Genomic DNA, 16,944 nt, shown 5'->3' with positions numbered 1-16,944 from the left:
CCAGTGACACCACTGACACCCCCAGTGACACCACTGACACCCCCAGTGACACCACTGACAACCCCCAGTGACACCAACACCACTGACAACCCCCAGTGACACCAACACCACTGACACCCCCCAGTGACACCAATGACACCCCCAGTGACCCCAACACCACTGACACCCCCAGTGACACCAACACCACTGACAACCCCTAGTGACACCACTGACAACCCCCAGTGACACCACTGACAACCCCCAGTGACACCACTGACAACCCCCAGTGACACCACTGACAACCCCCAGTGACACCAACACCACTGACAACCCCCAGTGACACCAACACCACTGACAACCCCCAGTGACACCAATGACACCCCCAGTGACACCAACACCGTGATCGGTGCTAATACTATGTCTCTGTACTAATGACACCGGCTGCGAAGGGGTTAACATCTCAAAGCGATGGAAGAGCCGTGTGCCTAACAATGTGTAATGTGCCGGTTTTTTTACTCCCTGCTTTGCCAAGTGGTTAACTCCTCCCCCTTATTAAAATAAAAAATGTATTTCCCCCTCCCCCCAAAAAAATGCGTTTGAAAAAACGTGCTTAAAAAAAAAAATATATATATATATATATATATATAATGTTTGGGGGTTCTAACTAATTTTCTAGCAAAAAAAAATTGATTTTTGCATTTTTAAAAAAAAAAAAAGGTATAAAATGGCCTGAAGCCAAGTGGTTAACCCCTCCCCCTTAATAAAATAAAAAAAATTTATAACACGCATTTGAAAAACCTTTCCACAAATACCGCGTGACCTAAAAAAAAAAATGGCAAAACCCAACATTTTATTCTCTGCTTTAAAAAAAAAAATAAAAAAATACACATATATATAATGTTTGGGGGTTCAAACTAATTTTCTATCAAAAATATTAATTAAAATTAAAAAAAAAAAAAAATATTCCCCCTCCCAAATGCATTTGAAAACTGTTGCGCAAATTTCGTGTGACGTAAAAAAAAATGGCAAAACCCACCATTCTCTGCTTTAAAAAAAAAAAAATATATATATTATTATTATTATTATTTTTATATAAAAATAATGTTTTGGGGGTTCTAACTAATTTTCTAGCAAAAAATATAAATTTTTACATTTTTACAAAAAAAAAAAGTGTCATAAAATGGCCTGGAGCCAAGTGGTTAACCCCTCGCCCTCTGGGGGATTTCCCCACCCCCACCCCTTCCTGGCCATTTTTTTATTTTTTAATCTTTTTTTTTTTTTTTGCGCTATAAAAAAAAAACAATTTTGAAAAAAAAAAAACATTTTTGACTTTTTGCTATGAACCCTTCGCCCTCCTGAGGATCCCCCCACTTTTCTAACTGACAATTACGCTGCCCCCAAATAAATTTTACATCCTTTTTTCGATAGTATTTGATCACTTTTGCATTTTTTTTTTTTTTTTTTTTTTGCTATGAAAAAAAGACAATTTTGAAGAAAAAACATTTTTTTTTAACTTTTTGCTATTAACCCCTCCCCTCCTAAGGATTCCCTAACCCCCCCAACCGGGACTTTTTTTTTTGTGTTACTTTAACTGACAATTGCGCGGTCATGCAACGCACCCGTGCCGCCTTGTAGCAGTATTTCGGTTAATAAAGACCCCGCCCCCAGTACTCCTGGGAGTTTTGTGATTGGCTGTAATTCTGTGTACGTAGGTGGAAGACGAGGTGTTCGAGGAGTTCTGCGAGGAGATCGGTGTGCGGAACATCCGCGAGTTTGAAGAAGAGAAAGTCAAGAGACAGAACGAGATCGCCAAGAAGAGGTACTTTATTTTACGCAGGGGCGGGGAAAGGTGTGGGCAGGGGTGTGGGCAGGGGCGGGGTGAAGTGTGGGCAGGGGCGGGGCGGTAGCTCTTATTGCATGTATATAGAATATATTTTATTCCGCGCATCCAATGCGGTCACGGACGGTGCGGTCTTCACATACGACATCCCGCGGTGGGATCCGATCGCTCCTTGTCGATCGTTCCCGGTGATTTGTCATAGCCGTCGAGAGGTCTAATGCCGCCCATACACGGGTCGAAATTCGACCAATTTTTCGTCCGCCTAAGAATAATCGGCTGATTTTCGCTCTGTTAGTGGGGTCAATGGCACCGGCCGATTTCCGTGGTTTCTCCCCTTTTCGGTGATTGGGCATATGGGAAAATTCGTGAAAAACGACCGATTTTTGACTCGATGGTTAAATCGTACGATCGTTTTTGTGAAAAGAATATGCGCCAGGAGCCGTGACCTGGAAGGGACAGAAGTCTCGCCTGTTATATGGGGGGAACTTTTTGACTCGGTCGGCCGATTTTTGAAATCAATGATGGCGCCGTCGGATTACAGAGCGATTTTCAGACGAAAAATCGTTGGAAGTTTGACCCGTGTATGGCCTACGTTATTGTTTTTTTTTAATTCTTGCGTGTCGCTCCTCCCCCTCCTGCAGGTTGGAGTTCGAGAACCAAAAGACCCGCCTGGGGATCCAGCTGGACTATGAGAAGAACCAACTGAAGGAGGACCAGGGGAAGGTGCAGCAGTGGGAGCAATCTGTGAAGAAAGACGAAAATGAAATCGAAAAACTTAAAAAGGTGAACGGAAGATTCTGTCCATGAAATTGTTCTTAAGGGTTCCCTTCACTGGAACTAGGGGGCCAAGTCCTCCCACTGAGGAACACCCCCACACCATAATCCCCCCCCTCCACCCAACTGTACACTTGGCACAATGTAGTCAGGCAAGTACTGTTCTCCTGGCCACCGCCAGATCCAGAGACATCCATTGGATGGCCAGACAGAGAAGCGTGATTGGTCCCTCCAGAGAACACGTCTCCACGGCTCTAGAGTCCAGTGGCGGCGTGCTTTACACTGCGGCATCCGACGCTTTGCATTGCTCTTGGTGATGGAAGGCTTGGATGCAGCAGCTGAGTCAGCCTTTCGGCAAGCCAGCCGCTCCCTTCCCCCTCCACAGCCCAGCACTCCAGTGAGCACTGGAGGGGCAAAGCAGAGAGCGATGTCCGGCAGTCACCGCTCTCTGCTCAGAGCGGCTGTGAGAACGGTCATGTGATCACTTATACTCCTTTGCTGCTCTGTTAATGGTGTTGTAATTTTTTCTTTTTCATTTTTTTTCCCCATTTTTTTCAAAAAAATTTTTTCATATTTTTTCTTAATTTTTTTCCCTTTTTTCATTTTTTAATTTTTTTTCATTTTTTTTTTCCTTTTTTTTCACTTTTTCATTTTTTTCTTTTTCATTTTTTCTTTTTTTCATTTTCATTTTTTCTTTTTTTTTTTTCCTTTTTTTTAATTTCTTTTTTTCATTTAAATTTTGTTTACATTTTTTTCACTTTTTTCATTTTTTTTTTCTTTTTTCATTTTTTAAATTTTTCACTTTCTTTTTTTTTTGTCTTTTTTTTTATTTATTTTTTTTTCATTTTTCTTTTTCATTTTTTTCATTTTTATTTTTTTTCATTCTTTTTTTTTTTTTTTTTCATTTTTTCCTTTTTTTTTTATCTTTTCATTTTTTTTAATTTTTCTTTCATTTTTCTCATTTTTTTTTTCTAAATTATTTTTAATTTTTTTTCATTTTTGTTTCCATTTTTTTCATTCTTTCATTTTTCTTTTTTCATTTAATTTCTTTTCATTTTAATTCTTTTTTTTGTTTAATTTCCCCCATCTAGGAGGAGCAGAGACACATGAAGATCATAGATGAGACTATGGCTCAGCTGCAAGACCTGAAAAACCAGCATCTGGCCAAGAAGTCCGAGGTGAACGACAAGAACCACCAAATGGAGGAGATCCGGAAGAAGCTCGGGGGCGCCAACAAGTCAGTCTAGTTACAACTTCAAAATTTTAAAATTTAAAAAAAAAAATAATAATTGTAGGCCTGAAGATTTCAGAAAGCCCCCAAAACGTGATATATTTTCTGGAAACAGACACCCCAGGGGTCTCCAAACTAAAAAACAAAATAATTTTAGGCCTCCTCTCTCCCCTCCATCCGCCAGAACTCGTCATGGCGTTCCCCCGGCCCACAGATGGGCAAGTGGGGTTGAGAAACACGGCAGGCGCTCATGTGATGGGGGAGGGGCATTACCAGGGGCGGTGGAAGCGATCGGGCGGCAGCGAAAGGGTTAAATGTTGATATTTTTTTTTTTTTACAATATTGCTGGCTGTTTAGGGTGCTGAACTGGGAAAACATTAACATGTATTTTTTTTTATTGTTTTGGGGTTTTTTGATTGTTTTTGGTTTTTTTTTTTTTTTTTAGAATATTGCTGGTTGTTTAGGATGTGCAGTACTGGGAAAACGTTTTTTTTTTTTTTTGTGGTTTTTTTTTTTTACCATATTACTGGTTGTTTAGGGTGCTGAACTGGGAAAACATTAACGTATTTTTTTTTTTTTTTTGTTTCATTGTTTTTGGGTTTTTTGATGAACTGGGAAAACATTAACGTATTTTTTTTTTTTTGTTTGTTTCATTGTTTTTGGGTTTTTGATGAACTGGGAAAACATTAACATGTATTGTTTTTTTTTTTTTTTTTTATTTGTTTTTATTTTTTTTGTTGTTTTTTTTTTACCATATTGACATTAACATGTATTGTTTGTTTTTTTTTTTCCTTTTTTTACAATATTGCTGGCTGTTTAGGGTGCTGAACTGGGAAAACATTAACATGTTTTTTTTTTTTATTGTTTTTGGGGGGTTTTTTATTTTTTTTTTTACAATATTGCTGGTTGTTTAGGGTGCTGAACTGGGAAAACATTAACGTATTTTTTTTTTATTGTTTTGGGGTTTTTTGATTGTTTTTGGTTTTTTTTTTTGCAATATTGCTGGTTGTTTAGGATGTGCAGTACTGGGAAAACGTTTTTTTTTTTTTTTGTGGTTTTTTCTTTTTACCATATTACTGGTTGTTTAGGGTGCTGAACTGGGAAAACATTAACGTATTTTTTTTTTTTTTTTTTTTCATTGTTTTTGGGTTTTTTGCTGAACTGGGAAAACATTAACATATATTTTTTTTATTGTTTTGGGGTTTTTTGATTGTTTTTGGTTTTTTTTTTTTTTTACAATATTGCTGGTTGTTTAGGGTGCAGTACTGGGAAAACGTTTTTTTTTTTTTTGTGGTTTTTTTTTTTTACCATATTACTGGTTGTTTAGGGTGCTGAACTGGGAAAACATTAACATGTTTTTTTTTTTATTGTTTTTGGGGTGTTTTTTTTTTTTTTTTTTACAATATTGCTGGCTGTTTAGGGTGCTGAACTGGGAAAACATTAACGTATTTTTTTTTTATTGTTTTGGGGTTTTTTGATTGTTTTTGGGTTTTTTTTTTACAATATTGCTGGTTGTTTAGGATGTGCAGTACTGGGAAAACGTTTTTTTTTTTTTTTTGTGGTTTTTTCTTTTTACCATATTACTGGTTGTTTAGGGTGCTGAACTGGGAAAACATTAACGTATTTTTTATTTTTTTTTTTCATTGTTTTTGGGTTTTTTGCTGAACTGGGAAAACATTAACATATATTTTTTTTATTGTTTTGGGGTTTTTTGATTGTTTTTGGTTTTTTTTTTTTTTTACAATATTGCTGGTTGTTTAGGGTGCAGTACTGGGAAAACGTTTTTTTTTTTTTTGTGTTTTTTTTTTTTTTACCATATTACTGATTGTTTAGGGTGCTGAACTGGGAAAACATTAACGTATTTTTTTTTTTTTGTTTCATTGTTTTTGGGTTTTTTGCTGAACTGGGAAAACATTAACATGTATTGTTTTTTTTTTTTTATTTTATTATTTGTTTTTATTTTTTTTGTTTGTGGTTTTTTTTTTTACCATATTGACATTAACATGTATTGGTTTTTTTTTTTTTTCGTTTTTTTACAATATTGCTGGCTGTTTAGGGTGCTGAACTGGGAAAACATTAACATGTTTTTTTTTTTATTGTTTTTGGGGTGTTTTTTATTTTTTTTTTTACAATATTGCTGGTTGTTTAGGGTGCTGAACTGGGAAAACATTAACATATATTTTTTTTATTGTTTTGGGGTTTTTTGATTGTTTTTGGTTTTTTTTTTTTTTTTACAATATTGCTGGTTGTTTAGGGTGCAGTACTGGGAAAACGTTTTTTTTTTTTTTGTGTTTTTTTTTTTTTTACCATATTACTGATTGTTTAGGGTGCTGAACTGGGAAAACATTAACGTATTTTTTTTTTTTTGTTTCATTGTTTTTGGGTTTTTTGATGAACTGGGAAAACATTAACATGTATTGTTTTTTTTTTTTATTATTTGTTTTTATTTTTTTTGTTTTTTTTTTACCATATTGACATTAACATGTATTGTTTGTTTGTTTTTTTCCTTTTTTTACAATATTGCTGGCTGTTTAGGGTGCTGAACTGGGAAAACATTAACATGTATTTTTTTTTATTGTTTTGGGGTTTTTTGATTGTTTTTGGTTTTTTTTTTTTTTTAGAATATTGCTGGTTGTTTAGGATGTGCAGTACTGGGAAAACGTTTTTTTTTTTTTTTGTGGTTTTTTTTTTTTACCATATTACTGGTTGTTTAGGGTGCTGAACTGGGAAAACATTAACGTATTTTTTTTTTTTTTTTGTTTCATTGTTTTTGGGTTTTTTGATGAACTGGGAAAACATTAACGTATTTTTTTTTTTTTGTTTGTTTCATTGTTTTTGGGTTTTTGATGAACTGGGAAAACATTAACATGTATTGTTTTTTTTTTTTTTTTTTATTTGTTTTTATTTTTTTTGTTGTTTTTTTTTTACCATATTGACATTAACATGTATTGTTTGTTTTTTTTTTTCCTTTTTTTACAATATTGCTGGCTGTTTAGGGTGCTGAACTGGGAAAACATTAACATGTTTTTTTTTTTTATTGTTTTTGGGGGGTTTTTTATTTTTTTTTTTACAATATTGCTGGTTGTTTAGGGTGCTGAACTGGGAAAACATTAACGTATTTTTTTTTTATTGTTTTGGGGTTTTTTGATTGTTTTTGGTTTTTTTTTTTGCAATATTGCTGGTTGTTTAGGATGTGCAGTACTGGGAAAACGTTTTTTTTTTTTTTTGTGGTTTTTTCTTTTTACCATATTACTGGTTGTTTAGGGTGCTGAACTGGGAAAACATTAACGTATTTTTTTTTTTTTTTTTTTTCATTGTTTTTGGGTTTTTTGCTGAACTGGGAAAACATTAACATATATTTTTTTTATTGTTTTGGGGTTTTTTGATTGTTTTTGGTTTTTTTTTTTTTTTACAATATTGCTGGTTGTTTAGGGTGCAGTACTGGGAAAACGTTTTTTTTTTTTTTGTGGTTTTTTTTTTTTACCATATTACTGGTTGTTTAGGGTGCTGAACTGGGAAAACATTAACATGTTTTTTTTTTTATTGTTTTTGGGGTGTTTTTTTTTTTTTTTTTTACAATATTGCTGGCTGTTTAGGGTGCTGAACTGGGAAAACATTAACGTATTTTTTTTTTATTGTTTTGGGGTTTTTTGATTGTTTTTGGGTTTTTTTTTTACAATATTGCTGGTTGTTTAGGATGTGCAGTACTGGGAAAACGTTTTTTTTTTTTTTTTGTGGTTTTTTCTTTTTACCATATTACTGGTTGTTTAGGGTGCTGAACTGGGAAAACATTAACGTATTTTTTATTTTTTTTTTTCATTGTTTTTGGGTTTTTTGCTGAACTGGGAAAACATTAACATATATTTTTTTTATTGTTTTGGGGTTTTTTGATTGTTTTTGGTTTTTTTTTTTTTTTACAATATTGCTGGTTGTTTAGGGTGCAGTACTGGGAAAACGTTTTTTTTTTTTTTGTGTTTTTTTTTTTTTTACCATATTACTGATTGTTTAGGGTGCTGAACTGGGAAAACATTAACGTATTTTTTTTTTTTTGTTTCATTGTTTTTGGGTTTTTTGCTGAACTGGGAAAACATTAACATGTATTGTTTTTTTTTTTTTATTTTATTATTTGTTTTTATTTTTTTTGTTTGTGGTTTTTTTTTTTACCATATTGACATTAACATGTATTGGTTTTTTTTTTTTTTCGTTTTTTTACAATATTGCTGGCTGTTTAGGGTGCTGAACTGGGAAAACATTAACATGTTTTTTTTTTTATTGTTTTTGGGGTGTTTTTTATTTTTTTTTTTACAATATTGCTGGTTGTTTAGGGTGCTGAACTGGGAAAACATTAACATATATTTTTTTTATTGTTTTGGGGTTTTTTGATTGTTTTTGGTTTTTTTTTTTTTTTTACAATATTGCTGGTTGTTTAGGGTGCAGTACTGGGAAAACGTTTTTTTTTTTTTTGTGTTTTTTTTTTTTTTTACCATATTACTGATTGTTTAGGGTGCTGAACTGGGAAAACATTAACGTATTTTTTTTTTTTTGTTTCATTGTTTTTGGGTTTTTTGATGAACTGGGAAAACATTAACATGTATTGTTTTTTTTTTTTATTATTTGTTTTTATTTTTTTTGTTTTTTTTTTACCATATTGACATTAACATGTATTGTTTGTTTGTTTTTTTCCTTTTTTTACAATATTGCTGGCTGTTTAGGGTGCTGAACTGGGAAAACATTAACATGTATTTTTTTTTATTGTTTTGGGGTTTTTTGATTGTTTTTGGTTTTTTTTTTTTTTTAGAATATTGCTGGTTGTTTAGGATGTGCAGTACTGGGAAAACGTTTTTTTTTTTTTTTTGTGGTTTTTTTTTTTTACCATATTACTGGTTGTTTAGGGTGCTGAACTGGGAAAACATTAACGTATTTTTTTTTTTTTTTTGTTTCATTGTTTTTGGGTTTTTTGATGAACTGGGAAAACATTAACGTATTTTTTTTTTTTTGTTTGTTTCATTGTTTTTGGGTTTTTGATGAACTGGGAAAACATTAACATGTATTGTTTTTTTTTTTTTTTTTTATTTGTTTTTATTTTTTTTGTTGTTTTTTTTTTACCATATTGACATTAACATGTATTGTTTGTTTTTTTTTTTCCTTTTTTTACAATATTGCTGGCTGTTTAGGGTGCTGAACTGGGAAAACATTAACATGTTTTTTTTTTTTATTGTTTTTGGGGGGTTTTTTATTTTTTTTTTTACAATATTGCTGGTTGTTTAGGGTGCTGAACTGGGAAAACATTAACGTATTTTTTTTTTTATTGTTTTGGGGTTTTTTGATTGTTTTTGGTTTTTTTTTTTGCAATATTGCTGGTTGTTTAGGATGTGCAGTACTGGGAAAACGTTTTTTTTTTTTTTTGTGGTTTTTTCTTTTTACCATATTACTGGTTGTTTAGGGTGCTGAACTGGGAAAACATTAACGTATTTTTTTTTTTTTTTTTTTTCATTGTTTTTGGGTTTTTTGCTGAACTGGGAAAACATTAACATATATTTTTTTTATTGTTTTGGGGTTTTTTGATTGTTTTTGGTTTTTTTTTTTTTTTACAATATTGCTGGTTGTTTAGGGTGCAGTACTGGGAAAACGTTTTTTTTTTTTTTGTGGTTTTTTTTTTTTACCATATTACTGGTTGTTTAGGGTGCTGAACTGGGAAAACATTAACATGTTTTTTTTTTTATTGTTTTTGGGGTGTTTTTTTTTTTTTTTTTTACAATATTGCTGGCTGTTTAGGGTGCTGAACTGGGAAAACATTAACGTATTTTTTTTTTATTGTTTTGGGGTTTTTTGATTGTTTTTGGGTTTTTTTTTTACAATATTGCTGGTTGTTTAGGATGTGCAGTACTGGGAAAACGTTTTTTTTTTTTTTTGTGGTTTTTTCTTTTTACCATATTACTGGTTGTTTAGGGTGCTGAACTGGGAAAACATTAACGTATTTTTTATTTTTTTTTTTCATTGTTTTTGGGTTTTTTGCTGAACTGGGAAAACATTAACATATATTTTTTTTATTGTTTTGGGGTTTTTTGATTGTTTTTGGTTTTTTTTTTTTTTTACAATATTGCTGGTTGTTTAGGGTGCAGTACTGGGAAAACGTTTTTTTTTTTTTTGTGTTTTTTTTTTTTTTACCATATTACTGATTGTTTAGGGTGCTGAACTGGGAAAACATTAACGTATTTTTTTTTTTTTGTTTCATTGTTTTTGGGTTTTTTGCTGAACTGGGAAAACATTAACATGTATTGTTTTTTTTTTTTTATTTTATTATTTGTTTTTATTTTTTTTGTTTGTGGTTTTTTTTTTTACCATATTGACATTAACATGTATTGGTTTTTTTTTTTTTTCGTTTTTTTACAATATTGCTGGCTGTTTAGGGTGCTGAACTGGGAAAACATTAACATGTTTTTTTTTTTATTGTTTTTGGGGTGTTTTTTATTTTTTTTTTTACAATATTGCTGGTTGTTTAGGGTGCTGAACTGGGAAAACATTAACATATATTTTTTTTATTGTTTTGGGGTTTTTTGATTGTTTTTGGTTTTTTTTTTTTTTTTACAATATTGCTGGTTGTTTAGGGTGCAGTACTGGGAAAACGTTTTTTTTTTTTTTTGTGTTTTTTTTTTTTTTACCATATTACTGATTGTTTAGGGTGCTGAACTGGGAAAACATTAACGTATTTTTTTTTTTTTGTTTCATTGTTTTTGGGTTTTTTGATGAACTGGGAAAACATTAACATGTATTGTTTTTTTTTTTTATTATTTGTTTTTATTTTTTTTGTTTTTTTTTTACCATATTGACATTAACATGTATTGTTTGTTTGTTTTTTTCCTTTTTTTACAATATTGCTGGCTGTTTAGGGTGCTGAACTGGGAAAACATTAACATGTATTTTTTTTTATTGTTTTGGGGTTTTTTGATTGTTTTTGGTTTTTTTTTTTTTTTAGAATATTGCTGGTTGTTTAGGATGTGCAGTACTGGGAAAACGTTTTTTTTTTTTTTTGTGGTTTTTTTTTTTTACCATATTACTGGTTGTTTAGGGTGCTGAACTGGGAAAACATTAACGTATTTTTTTTTTTTTTTTGTTTCATTGTTTTTGGGTTTTTTGATGAACTGGGAAAACATTAACGTATTTTTTTTTTTTTGTTTGTTTCATTGTTTTTGGGTTTTTGATGAACTGGGAAAACATTAACATGTATTGTTTTTTTTTTTTTTTTTTATTTGTTTTTATTTTTTTTGTTGTTTTTTTTTTACCATATTGACATTAACATGTATTGTTTGTTTTTTTTTTTCCTTTTTTTACAATATTGCTGGCTGTTTAGGGTGCTGAACTGGGAAAACATTAACATGTTTTTTTTTTTTATTGTTTTTGGGGGGTTTTTTATTTTTTTTTTTACAATATTGCTGGTTGTTTAGGGTGCTGAACTGGGAAAACATTAACGTATTTTTTTTTTTATTGTTTTGGGGTTTTTTGATTGTTTTTGGTTTTTTTTTTTGCAATATTGCTGGTTGTTTAGGATGTGCAGTACTGGGAAAACGTTTTTTTTTTTTTTTGTGGTTTTTTCTTTTTACCATATTACTGGTTGTTTAGGGTGCTGAACTGGGAAAACATTAACGTATTTTTTTTTTTTTTTTTTTTCATTGTTTTTGGGTTTTTTGCTGAACTGGGAAAACATTAACATATATTTTTTTTATTGTTTTGGGGTTTTTTGATTGTTTTTGGTTTTTTTTTTTTTTTACAATATTGCTGGTTGTTTAGGGTGCAGTACTGGGAAAACGTTTTTTTTTTTTTTGTGGTTTTTTTTTTTTACCATATTACTGGTTGTTTAGGGTGCTGAACTGGGAAAACATTAACATGTTTTTTTTTTTATTGTTTTTGGGGTGTTTTTTTTTTTTTTTTTTACAATATTGCTGGCTGTTTAGGGTGCTGAACTGGGAAAACATTAACGTATTTTTTTTTTATTGTTTTGGGGTTTTTTGATTGTTTTTGGGTTTTTTTTTTACAATATTGCTGGTTGTTTAGGATGTGCAGTACTGGGAAAACGTTTTTTTTTTTTTTTGTGGTTTTTTCTTTTTACCATATTACTGGTTGTTTAGGGTGCTGAACTGGGAAAACATTAACGTATTTTTTATTTTTTTTTTTCATTGTTTTTGGGTTTTTTGCTGAACTGGGAAAACATTAACATATATTTTTTTTATTGTTTTGGGGTTTTTTGATTGTTTTTGGTTTTTTTTTTTTTTTACAATATTGCTGGTTGTTTAGGGTGCAGTACTGGGAAAACGTTTTTTTTTTTTTTGTGTTTTTTTTTTTTTTACCATATTACTGATTGTTTAGGGTGCTGAACTGGGAAAACATTAACGTATTTTTTTTTTTTTGTTTCATTGTTTTTGGGTTTTTTGCTGAACTGGGAAAACATTAACATGTATTGTTTTTTTTTTTTTATTTTATTATTTGTTTTTATTTTTTTTGTTTGTGGTTTTTTTTTTTACCATATTGACATTAACATGTATTGGTTTTTTTTTTTTTTCGTTTTTTTACAATATTGCTGGCTGTTTAGGGTGCTGAACTGGGAAAACATTAACATGTTTTTTTTTTTATTGTTTTTGGGGTGTTTTTTATTTTTTTTTTTACAATATTGCTGGTTGTTTAGGGTGCTGAACTGGGAAAACATTAACATATATTTTTTTTATTGTTTTGGGGTTTTTTGATTGTTTTTGGTTTTTTTTTTTTTTTTACAATATTGCTGGTTGTTTAGGGTGCAGTACTGGGAAAACGTTTTTTTTTTTTTTGTGTTTTTTTTTTTTTTACCATATTACTGATTGTTTAGGGTGCTGAACTGGGAAAACATTAACGTATTTTTTTTTTTTTGTTTCATTGTTTTTGGGTTTTTTGATGAACTGGGAAAACATTAACATGTATTGTTTTTTTTTTTTATTATTTGTTTTTATTTTTTTTGTTTTTTTTTTACCATATTGACATTAACATGTATTGTTTGTTTGTTTTTTTCCTTTTTTTACAATATTGCTGGCTGTTTAGGGTGCTGAACTGGGAAAACATTAACATGTATTTTTTTTTATTGTTTTGGGGTTTTTTGATTGTTTTTGGTTTTTTTTTTTTTTTAGAATATTGCTGGTTGTTTAGGATGTGCAGTACTGGGAAAACGTTTTTTTTTTTTTTTGTGGTTTTTTTTTTTTACCATATTACTGGTTGTTTAGGGTGCTGAACTGGGAAAACATTAACGTATTTTTTTTTTTTTTTTGTTTCATTGTTTTTGGGTTTTTTGATGAACTGGGAAAACATTAACGTATTTTTTTTTTTTTGTTTGTTTCATTGTTTTTGGGTTTTTGATGAACTGGGAAAACATTAACATGTATTGTTTTTTTTTTTTTTTTTTATTTGTTTTTATTTTTTTTGTTGTTTTTTTTTTACCATATTGACATTAACATGTATTGTTTGTTTTTTTTTTTCCTTTTTTTACAATATTGCTGGCTGTTTAGGGTGCTGAACTGGGAAAACATTAACATGTTTTTTTTTTTTATTGTTTTTGGGGGGTTTTTTATTTTTTTTTTTACAATATTGCTGGTTGTTTAGGGTGCTGAACTGGGAAAACATTAACGTATTTTTTTTTTATTGTTTTGGGGTTTTTTGATTGTTTTTGGTTTTTTTTTTTGCAATATTGCTGGTTGTTTAGGATGTGCAGTACTGGGAAAACGTTTTTTTTTTTTTTTGTGGTTTTTTCTTTTTACCATATTACTGGTTGTTTAGGGTGCTGAACTGGGAAAACATTAACGTATTTTTTTTTTTTTTTTTTTTCATTGTTTTTGGGTTTTTTGCTGAACTGGGAAAACATTAACATATATTTTTTTTATTGTTTTGGGGTTTTTTGATTGTTTTTGGTTTTTTTTTTTTTTTACAATATTGCTGGTTGTTTAGGGTGCAGTACTGGGAAAACGTTTTTTTTTTTTTTGTGGTTTTTTTTTTTTACCATATTACTGGTTGTTTAGGGTGCTGAACTGGGAAAACATTAACATGTTTTTTTTTTTATTGTTTTTGGGGTGTTTTTTTTTTTTTTTTTTACAATATTGCTGGCTGTTTAGGGTGCTGAACTGGGAAAACATTAACGTATTTTTTTTTTATTGTTTTGGGGTTTTTTGATTGTTTTTGGGTTTTTTTTTTACAATATTGCTGGTTGTTTAGGATGTGCAGTACTGGGAAAACGTTTTTTTTTTTTTTTGTGGTTTTTTCTTTTTACCATATTACTGGTTGTTTAGGGTGCTGAACTGGGAAAACATTAACGTATTTTTTATTTTTTTTTTTCATTGTTTTTGGGTTTTTTGCTGAACTGGGAAAACATTAACATATATTTTTTTTATTGTTTTGGGGTTTTTTGATTGTTTTTGGTTTTTTTTTTTTTTTACAATATTGCTGGTTGTTTAGGGTGCAGTACTGGGAAAACGTTTTTTTTTTTTTTGTGTTTTTTTTTTTTTTACCATATTACTGATTGTTTAGGGTGCTGAACTGGGAAAACATTAACGTATTTTTTTTTTTTTGTTTCATTGTTTTTGGGTTTTTTGCTGAACTGGGAAAACATTAACATGTATTGTTTTTTTTTTTTTATTTTATTATTTGTTTTTATTTTTTTTGTTTGTGGTTTTTTTTTTTACCATATTGACATTAACATGTATTGGTTTTTTTTTTTTTTCGTTTTTTTACAATATTGCTGGCTGTTTAGGGTGCTGAACTGGGAAAACATTAACATGTTTTTTTTTTTATTGTTTTTGGGGTGTTTTTTATTTTTTTTTTTACAATATTGCTGGTTGTTTAGGGTGCTGAACTGGGAAAACATTAACATATATTTTTTTTATTGTTTTGGGGTTTTTTGATTGTTTTTGGTTTTTTTTTTTTTTTTACAATATTGCTGGTTGTTTAGGGTGCAGTACTGGGAAAACGTTTTTTTTTTTTTTGTGTTTTTTTTTTTTTTACCATATTACTGATTGTTTAGGGTGCTGAACTGGGAAAACATTAACGTATTTTTTTTTTTTTGTTTCATTGTTTTTGGGTTTTTTGATGAACTGGGAAAACATTAACATGTATTGTTTTTTTTTTTTATTATTTGTTTTTATTTTTTTTGTTTTTTTTTTACCATATTGACATTAACATGTATTGTTTGTTTGTTTTTTTCCTTTTTTTACAATATTGCTGGCTGTTTAGGGTGCTGAACTGGGAAAACATTAACATGTATTTTTTTTTATTGTTTTGGGGTTTTTTGATTGTTTTTGGTTTTTTTTTTTTTTTAGAATATTGCTGGTTGTTTAGGATGTGCAGTACTGGGAAAACGTTTTTTTTTTTTTTTGTGGTTTTTTTTTTTTACCATATTACTGGTTGTTTAGGGTGCTGAACTGGGAAAACATTAACGTATTTTTTTTTTTTTTTGTTTCATTGTTTTTGGGTTTTTTGATGAACTGGGAAAACATTAACGTATTTTTTTTTTTTTGTTTGTTTCATTGTTTTTGGGTTTTTGATGAACTGGGAAAACATTAACATGTATTGTTTTTTTTTTTTTTTTTTATTTGTTTTTATTTTTTTTGTTGTTTTTTTTTTACCATATTGACATTAACATGTATTGTTTGTTTTTTTTTTTCCTTTTTTTACAATATTGCTGGCTGTTTAGGGTGCTGAACTGGGAAAACATTAACATGTTTTTTTTTTTTATTGTTTTTGGGGGGTTTTTTATTTTTTTTTTTACAATATTGCTGGTTGTTTAGGGTGCTGAACTGGGAAAACATTAACGTATTTTTTTTTTATTGTTTTGGGGTTTTTTGATTGTTTTTGGTTTTTTTTTTTGCAATATTGCTGGTTGTTTAGGATGTGCAGTACTGGGAAAACGTTTTTTTTTTTTTTTGTGGTTTTTTCTTTTTACCATATTACTGGTTGTTTAGGGTGCTGAACTGGGAAAACATTAACGTATTTTTTTTTTTTTTTTTTTTCATTGTTTTTGGGTTTTTTGCTGAACTGGGAAAACATTAACATATATTTTTTTTATTGTTTTGGGGTTTTTTGATTGTTTTTGGTTTTTTTTTTTTTTTACAATATTGCTGGTTGTTTAGGGTGCAGTACTGGGAAAACGTTTTTTTTTTTTTTGTGGTTTTTTTTTTTTACCATATTACTGGTTGTTTAGGGTGCTGAACTGGGAAAACATTAACATGTTTTTTTTTTTATTGTTTTTGGGGTGTTTTTTTTTTTTTTTTTTACAATATTGCTGGCTGTTTAGGGTGCTGAACTGGGAAAACATTAACGTATTTTTTTTTTATTGTTTTGGGGTTTTTTGATTGTTTTTGGGTTTTTTTTTTACAATATTGCTGGTTGTTTAGGATGTGCAGTACTGGGAAAACGTTTTTTTTTTTTTTTGTGGTTTTTTCTTTTTACCATATTACTGGTTGTTTAGGGTGCTGAACTGGGAAAACATTAACGTATTTTTTATTTTTTTTTTTCATTGTTTTTGGGTTTTTTGCTGAACTGGGAAAACATTAACATATATTTTTTTTATTGTTTTGGGGTTTTTTGATTGTTTTTGGTTTTTTTTTTTTTTTACAATATTGCTGGTTGTTTAGGGTGCAGTACTGGGAAAACGTTTTTTTTTTTTTTGTGTTTTTTTTTTTTTTACCATATTACTGATTGTTTAGGGTGCTGAACTGGGAAAACATTAACGTATTTTTTTTTTTTTGTTTCATTGTTTTTGGGTTTTTTGATGAACTGGGAAAACATTAACATGTATTGTTTTTTTTTTTTATTATTTGTTTTTATTTTTTTTGTTTTTTTTTTACCATATTGACATTAACATGTATTGTTTGTTTGTTTTTTTCCTTTTTTTACAATATTGCTGGCTGTTTAGGGTGCTGAACTGGGAAAACATTAACATGTATTTTTTTTTATTGTTTTGGGGTTTTTTGATTGTTTTTGGTTTTTTTTTTTTTTTAGAATATTGCTGGTTGTTTAGGATGTGCAGTACTGGGAAAACGTTTTTTTTTTTTTTTTGTGGTTTTTTTTTTTTACCATATTACTGGTTGTTTAGGGTGCTGAACTGGGAAAA

At 29.7% G+C, this 16,944-nt stretch overlaps 1 protein-coding gene across 1 annotated transcript in view; it reads left to right on the top strand.

Annotated features, from left to right (window-relative positions):
• LOC149428156 (structural maintenance of chromosomes protein 1A-like) overlaps window positions 1-16,944 on the top strand; it is a gene marked incomplete at its 5' end in the record, with an annotated part of 53,450 nt that overhangs the window by 21,775 nt on the left and 14,731 nt on the right. The window contains 3 exons of the mRNA XM_089667653.1: window positions 1,692-1,798; window positions 2,461-2,602; window positions 3,685-3,830. Of these exons, the coding sequence (XP_089523779.1) occupies window positions 1,692-1,798; window positions 2,461-2,602; window positions 3,685-3,830 (395 nt within the window). The remainder of the gene's footprint in view (window positions 1-1,691; window positions 1,799-2,460; window positions 2,603-3,684; window positions 3,831-16,944) is intronic.

Source organism: Staurois parvus, unplaced genomic scaffold (genome assembly GCF_062004578.1).
Source record: "Staurois parvus isolate SC_StPar_1 unplaced genomic scaffold, SC_StPar_1.0 ptg003465l, whole genome shotgun sequence".
NCBI lineage: Eukaryota > Metazoa > Chordata > Amphibia > Anura > Ranidae > Staurois > Staurois parvus.
This window is presented reverse-complemented; position numbering and strand designations above follow the sequence as displayed.